We start from the raw sequence: 8,671 nt of genomic DNA, 5'->3' as shown, positions 1-8,671 counted from the left end.
ATTGTGCAGAGAATAGGTGTTGATGTGCACCATAGTGACTATGTAATATTTGGTGTTCCCTTGGGTATTGTTCTCGACCCATTACCTTTCATACTAAATATGCATGATATGGGGTTTGATCTTAAAAACAATATCGTTACATATTCAGATGCTGCTACTCTCTTTCCATCAATTGCATCTCGTGAATGTAGACCTACGGGTGTTGGTTCCCTTTTTCAGAGATCAGGCTAGAATTAGTGCATAGTGCAAATTATGGATATGACATTGAGCCCAAACAAAACTTAAATTATGATTGTAAGCAGGCCAAGGACAGTGGCTCCTCAATATCCAGGTCTTTGTATTGACAATGTCTCTTTAACTATATATGACACATTTAGAATTCTAGGGGTGATTGTGATGGCAAATTTATCTTTTGCAAACATCTGGTCAGTTTCCTCTTGAAATTTTTACAGAAAATTGGCAAACTGAGAAGATTTGTGAAGAGTTTTGGTAGTAGATTGGCCTGGGCACCAACCACCCGTTGAGATACTACCGCTAGAGAGTTATGGGGTCCTTTGACTGGCCAGACAGACTACATAGGACCCTTCCCTCTGTTTACGGTTCTTTCCCTTTGCCTACAACACCGAATAGTCTGGCCTATTCTTTACAGATTCTTGTCTGTCCTCATACACCTGACAACACTGAAATTGCCAAACAATTCTTCTTCACCCAAAGGGGTTTACTACTGTACTGTAATTGTTCAGTGGCTACTTTCCTTTTGGTAAAGGGTAGAAGAGACTCTTCAGCTATGGTAAGCAGCTCCTCTAGGAGAAGGACACTCCAAAATCAAACCATTGTTCTCTAGTCTTAGGTAGTGCCATAGCCTCTGTACCATGGTCTTTCACTGTCTTGGGTTAGAGTTCTCTTGCTTAAGGGTAAACTCGGGCACACTATTCTATCTAATTTCTCTTCCTCTTGTTTTGTTAAAGTTTTATAGTTTTTATAGGAAATACTTATTTTAATGTTGTTACTTTACTTAAAATATTTTCTTTTTCTTTATGTCCTTTCCTCACTGGTCTATTTTCCCTGCTGGGGCCCCTGGGCCTGTAGCATCCTGCTTTTCCAACTTGGGTTGTAGCTTAGCATTTAATGATAATAATAATAATGATAATAATAATAATAATAATAATAATAATAATAATAATAATAATAATAATCAGTCTATTCTGAGGAAGTGTTTTAATTCTTTCATTATATCATGCTTTGAGTATTTTTCTCGTGTCTTTTCATCAACTACTGACTCTCATCTGAAATGCCCGGGGAAAAACCTGCGGTATATTAAATTCCTTAGTCCTGATGGGGATATTAACATCTGGCGCCGTCGTTCAGTTAGTTCTTCATGCATGTTCATAAGATTTTTATTTTTATTTTATTTTGACTAGCTTTTGCATTCATATCTTTTCAGACTTTACCCTCCTGTCCCTATACCCAAGGCAGCGAGAAATGGCTGATAAGGAAGGGCACCAGGTTTAAAACGGATTCCTCCACTGATGCCATTTCTCCACAAGCCCGCTTTCTAACCCCTCCCGGTTACTCTCTGTCTCTGTCTCTCTCTCTGTTTCTATATAAATATGTGTATTTCCAAAATTATTTTTCTCTCACTATATACCTTTTCTTACAAGAAGTACTTGTTCCCGTTGTAGGTAACTGCCTTAGCTTGGCTATGAAGGTGGCCATAGGGTGAGCTTACAGCTGGGGAACGGCCCATCTTGAGAGTGTGCTTGTCACAGAATGTGAAGCGGCAACGTCTGGCATATGAGTATGGGAGGACCCCTGCTCATATGACACGTATATGATTAAGGGAAATCTTTATAAAGAAAACACACCTTGAGTTTAACCTCAATGGTGGTGTTGAACAATTTTGGATACAGTTTAGGAAATACACTAATTTATATAGAAACAGTGACAGAGAAAAACTTAGAGACAGAGTATAAGAGGGTGGAGTGGTATTGGAGAGAAGAAGCAACCCAGTGATCTGTGAAGATATGTCTTATGAGTGGGAATCCATTTAATATCAGGTGCCCTTTCTAATAGTATTAGGTATCCAGCTATTTTTAACAGATTTACCTTCTACATTATAAGATTTAATACCACATAGTATTCAGTGGAACGCCAGAAGTCCAAACTTGTTGCAAATGCTTATTTGGTTAACAGATTGACATAATTCTCGTTTCACAGATTATATTTAATTGAGCCTTTATATATATATATATATATATATATATATATATGTATGTATATATATATATATATATATATATATATATATATGTATATATATGTATATATATATGTATGTATTTAATGTTTTATGATTGTTTGAATAAAATTTTATTAAGCGAAAGGAGTTACAATAGATCCCCTAAACTGGTAGTTTGAAGGTTTCAACTTCAATTTTTTATTGCCCAACTTTTTTTTTTTTTTTACCAAACATCTTTGAATACTTTAAAAAACTGAAGGAAAAACAGTAAAATATCAAATATATAAATTCCAAAAAATATTTATTTATTATATTTTTTCAATAATAACTAACATACGTTTTAGCTATGGTTCAGTTTCCTAAAAAAAGTTACATTAGGTCCTAACTTGGATTAGTGCCCATTTAAGCTAGTCTAAGCATCCAGTTAAGCGAATACATAGTGATAATTCTATAATTTCCCAATGATAAGCAATAATAAAATGATAATTGAATTATAAGAAAATGATGAAGCAATTACAAACAATCAAATGTAATTTTACAAAATTATTAGTTTTAATCTATAGCAGTGTTATGTAATTAAAGAGCTGTCTCATGTCAGCGAAGTTATCCTGCAGTTCAGCTGAAAATCATCACTAAAAAAATCCTTCACGATCAGTAATACATAAATCAGATAAAAAATACACATTCACTCCAGACGTATGGCAGCATTCTGAAACAATCATTATAGCTACTCTGTAAATAACTAAAATCATGCCATATCATTTGAAAATTTATGTTCCAAGAGTGCTTGTGATATTTCGGATCCGAATCTAATAAAATTAAATAGCAAAGTGACTTGTATACTTCAACATGGTGGTAATGATGATATTAGGCTAATGAAAACAAAGCTGTAAGTGAACCTCAACATTTTAGATCGATGATGAAGTTATCATATAGCAATGCAATAGATATTACAACTTGGACATAAATAACCTTTCTCGAAATTTATGACACTTTGCATAACCGCTATACAATTGTAAAACAGATTAGAAACCCTGCAGTATCCTAGTGTTATCAAAAAGATATCATATACAGTTATGTCATCCATTAATTATCTATCCTACAGCAATACAATTGGTATTCACAGAGGAATTGATGATGGCCCATCAGTCAAATACTCATAGCTATTTTGAATCCAAAAAGTAAAATTTATTTTTTTCGTTTAAGATTTTGTTAACAATCCCATCACTAAATTCAGATTTGGTTGATTTTCAAGAAATTCATTCAAAACTGAACATCATGAATTTTATGTTGAACCTAATGGCAAAGAATTTTTTTTTTTTGATAAAAGAGGGTCTTATGATGTCATAATTGCTAAAGAAATAAGATTAGGAAATCATACTGGGCTAGGCATCTAGAAATCTTTAATTGCTTTGACCAATACTTAGAAATACACAGCAGCACAACTTCCAATGAACTTTAGATATCAATGAAAAAAAGGAAACAAATAAAAACTGACCCTGCAGGATTTTGCGTTTTCTTTGTCTTATTGAAATAGATTTATGGTAAAATGGCCCTTAAAAAGTTCATGCTTACCCAAACACTGTAAATTTGCATTTGTTACTAAGAATATGATGTTGACGCTACTATCGATCAATGTATGTTACCCTGACCACTTAGGAATATCTGTTTACACAACCTCTTCATTACTATCTTGAATTGTGTCTAAGTCTTTGATGAAATCACATTGCGTCTGCAATTTATGAATCAATGCTTTTCTGGTCAAGCAGCGTTACATTGTCCGGTCCAGACATTAATGCCCCTTTCCGTCAGCCACTGCGAATTTCTTGCCACTCTGTCGCTAAGAATCCAACCACCAAGAACCATTGTATCTTGAAAAGTAGTAACTATGCATGATAGTATTGTTATTGTTTTACCAATTGCTGTTATGGTAACAAATACCTACACTGTTAAAAATTTGCCGTAAAAAAACCGGTAAAAATCCTGGAATAAATGTTGCCAGGCATTTACCGCTCTAAAAACGGATATATTGATGTAAAGGAGTGATATTACTGTCACTAACCTGTGAAAAATAATTTCAAAGTAGGATAGAAATTACGGTCGCCTGTATTTTACGGAAATACAGCCTAGAACAGTATACTTTTACGAAGAATTTCCGATTAAAATTACGTTTTCTATTTAACAGTGTATGAAATGGATGTCAGCTTGTATAAAGGTTATAGTCGGTTTTAATTGTAAAAAATAAGACATTAGAATGATTACCAACCACTATTAGCATTAGCTAGAGTTTCTGTGTTCTACAAGCTTAAATATTTAAATGAATTAACTGCTCATAGGTTGTTGAATTACGTTGCCTTAATTAATTTTTGAAACAATCAGTAACCTTTGGAATGAATGTAAGATTTTATTAATAGGCTAATCAAAAGTCAATAAATCAACAAAAGAATTAAACAATTATATCCAAAGTCATTTTCTATTGGTTACTTAATAACAAAATATTTTCTCTTCTCTTTGTTTGTTGAGTAACTTAAATTTCTTTAGAAGAGAATGTTAAGGATTCGTTGAAGATATTGTTTCTGAAGGTGATATTGTCAAGGAGTCAGTCGTACCACCTGGAGGTATTGGATTTGTTCCCGAGGCATTGTCAGTGTTTGTGTTACTTGTGCTGTTATTTGGAAACGTGATACCTGCGCTGTTACTTGTTTGGTTTGCAGATGATGTATTTGTGATGGTACTTGGTGGTGTTGCTCCGGAAACTGCAATGTTTTGAGTTGCAGTGCCATTTAGTGTTGTAGTGTTTTGCTGTGTGGTATCTTGAGTTGCAGTGGTGTTCTGTGCTGTCGTGCCTTGAGTTGCATTAATATCTGGTGATGTTGTGTTGTTTGGCGTTGCTGTATTCTGTGTTGTATTTTGATCGGTGGTGTATTGAGTTATGGAGGTGCCTGGTGTTGCATTACTTTGTGTTGCTGTTGTGTCCTTTTGAACTGTAGCGTTTGGTACTGGGGCATTTGGACTGGCGCTAGGATTTGTTTTGCTTCCTTGAAGTGATTGCTCACATCTTTCTCGGCTTCTTATGTCCTCTTGACTCTCGTGTCCAGTTGAACGATCATGGGGGTCTTCTTTGCTCTCCTGGCACCCGTTTGCTTCATGACTCTGCAGGAGAAAGGAAAATCTATTAATGTTTGAAATCTTTATACTGCAGAAACATTATTATATTTCTTGGGCTATTTTGCCTGTTGGGGCCCCTGGGCCCATAACATCCTGCTTTTCCAACTATAGTTGTAGCTTAGCAAGTAATAATAATAATAATAATAATAATAATAATAATAATAATAATAATAATAATAATAATAATAATAATAATAGAGTGGGAGATGCTGCACTGGATAATTACTTAGCTTTCTATAGATTCTTGGATGCCACATATAAGGTAACGGAGTAATTACTTCATTTAACACGCTCCTTTTATTGTTATATTCTTATTGCTGTAATGAATAATATGTTATAAAGTCAGGATGTCATTATACTTGAAAGTAGTTATGCAAATATCAATAAGTTTGGTGGTACTTTCTCGATATATTTTGTGAATATTACCATACTAGATTTTTTTATCTGTTATTTTGAGGATTTAACTTAGTCACAGAAGTTCTATGTCAGTTAGATTCGAAGCTTCTTTTTCGCTGTTTTTTTATCAAATGTCAGCAGTAAGCTTCAAGATACCTCATCCAGACCAAAGAACTACATCAAAATATGTCTGTAGGGCTAATTTACCCGTCATTTCAATGCTTTAAGAATGCTGATTTTTAAATCAATTTTTTTTAATTGATTTTATGAAGCATTGATCAGAGGAAGTTGTAATTTTGTCAAAAAAATCAAAAAGATATTCTAAGTAACTTTTTTTTTGACAAAGCATTTGCACCTTCCAGTTAACAGTAAAAAATAAAAATTTTTTTATCAAGGACAGTGCTATGATAGATTTACCTAAATTTCCATTTCAGTTTTGTTTATTGTTATTTTCTAAAAAAGTAGCTTGTATTTCATCTGAAGAGGGTGTTTGGCTGTCATATTTCTAACGGCATAAACAAACTATTGCGAACATACAAATTCGTTTAGTGATTTTATATGGCATGATATTAACTAATATGTATTTGTCAGTGTAAATACCAAAGGCCTTGAACTGGATACAAGCATATCCATGTAGATAAACATAGATCTAAGTACTTTTGTGTTCTATGATAAATGGTTATCAACATTTCAAATGTATAAAGGTTTGCATTGAAAATAATACATAAAAGTGACCATAAATAGATAAAGACATACACAAGTGAAGCTATAAATTTAAGCAGATGCAAACATGTGCAACAACAATAATTACGAATGCAGCCATTTCTAGTCCACTGCAGGACAATAGTCTCAGATATGGACCTAGTCATGTTGGGCCATTTTCATAACCGTGCTGCCCTCTGCAGATTGATGAGGTGAGAGAATTTAGTCTGATCGCTCACAGCAAACCAACCTAGTATGGGTGGATATGACTAGTGCAGCTTTGCTGATCATGAAGATACACAAACCCTTACACCACGTTAAGGTATCCCCACTCAGAAAGGGGCAAACATATACACATAAATAAACATACATCCACATTTAGTTGCGTACACAGCTAGCTTTTCTCAGTCAATAACTCGAAGAATCCAAGAGAGAGAGAGAGAGAGAGAGAGAGAGAGAGAGAGAGAGAGAGAGAGAGAGAGAGAGAGAGAGAGATAGGAGAATAAAAGCGAGGAAAAATCTCATAGCAACAAAAGTGCGCGTAATGAATTACCTCCCAGCTCCTCTTCTTCATCTTCTTCGCTGCCTTGGTAGGATCCACTGGATCTTGCTCGGATTCTTTGCTTGGTGTTTTCTCTTGGCTTCTGCCATTTTCTTTGCTCGTCTGCAAGCAAACAATGTTATTCTCTTAACGCTCGAGGAGGAAGCCTTCATGTTTGGAGAGAGTTTTTTTTCCCCTAGTTTTGGAAATTGCATGTCTTGCTTGGGTAGCAGATTATTCACTTCGCGTGTTGACAAACGTACGCTTATGTACCTGGTGTGCTTTCAAAAGCATGTACTGTATGTGCAAACACACACAAGTATGTATATACATAATTGTATATAAATATGTATATATATATATATATATATATATATATATATATATATATATATATATATATATATATATATATATATATATATGTGTGTGTGTGTGTGTGTGTGTGTGTAGAAATCATGAAAGCTGATACGTGATCAGATTAAAATGTATTATAGCCCCGAAAGGAAAAATCAAAAGACTTGATTGGATCATTCTCTCTGGTTACGGTTAACTTTCCCTTTGTCTACGCATACATCGAATAGACTAGCCTATTCTTTACAGATTCTCGTCTGTCCCCATACACCTGACACCACTGAGATTACTAAACAATTTATCTTCACCCAAGGGGTTAACTACTGGACTGTAATTTTTCAGTGGCTACTTTCATCTTGGTAAGGGTAGAAAAGACTCTTTAGCTATGGTAAGCAGCTCTTCTAGTAGGATACTCTAAAATCAAACCATTGTTCTCTAATCTTATGGGTAGTGCCATAGCCTCTGTACCATGGTCTTCCACTATCTTGGGTTAGAGTTCTCTTGTTTGAGGGTACACTCAGGTACACTTTTCTATCTAATTTCTCTTCCTCTTGTTTTGTTAAAGTTTTTATAGTTTATAGGAAATATTTATTTTAGTTTTGCTACTGTTCTCAAAATATTTTATTTTTCCTTGTTTCCTTTCCTTACTGGGCTATTTTCCCTGTTGGGGCCCTGGGCTTATAACATCCTGCTTTTCCAACTAGGGTTGTAGCTTAGTAAGTAATAACAATAATAATAATAATAGTTGTCTATTTTCGTCCATTAGGGACATCAGCAGACTTTCGTGGCTATAATACACACACACACTCACACACACACACATATATATATATATATATATGTATATATACATATTAATATATATATATATATATATATATATATATATATATATATATATATATATGTATATATATACACATTAATATATATATATATATATATATATATATATATATGTGTGTGTGTGTGAGTGTGTGTTTGTGTGTGTGTATGAGTGTGTGCGCGTGTGTGTATAGATATATTTAAATATTTACATTTACTGAATTAATGACTGTGTGTGCTAGATTAATGACTCTGTTTACTAAGTTAATGACAGTGTTTACTGAGTTAATGACTGTCTGCTCGATTATTGACTGTGTTTACTCAGTTAATGACTGTGTTAGCTAGCTTAATAAATGTGTTTACTGAGTGCATGACAATGTTCATGAGTTAATGACTGTGTCAGCTAGATTAATGGTTAGGGTTGCGAAGTTAATTACAATATCTGC

At 33.9% G+C, this 8,671-nt stretch overlaps 1 protein-coding gene across 1 annotated transcript in view; it reads right to left on the bottom strand.

The window, feature by feature from the left end:
* Positions 1-3,022: 3,022 nt before the first annotated feature.
* LOC137615071 (uncharacterized) overlaps positions 3,023-8,671 on the bottom strand; it is a 25,224-nt gene continuing 19,575 nt past the window's right edge. The window contains exons 5-6 of the mRNA XM_068344706.1: positions 7,059-7,169; positions 3,023-5,392 (exon numbers count right to left, since the gene is read on the bottom strand). Of these exons, the coding sequence (XP_068200807.1) occupies positions 4,790-5,392; positions 7,059-7,169 (714 nt within the window). The 3' untranslated portion in view covers positions 3,023-4,789. The remainder of the gene's footprint in view (positions 5,393-7,058; positions 7,170-8,671) is intronic.

The sequence above is a fragment of the Palaemon carinicauda genome, chromosome 2 (assembly GCF_036898095.1).
Source record: "Palaemon carinicauda isolate YSFRI2023 chromosome 2, ASM3689809v2, whole genome shotgun sequence".
NCBI lineage: Eukaryota > Metazoa > Arthropoda > Malacostraca > Decapoda > Palaemonidae > Palaemon > Palaemon carinicauda.
Note: the sequence above shows the minus strand (reverse complement) of the source record. Positions and strands in the feature narration are given on the sequence as shown.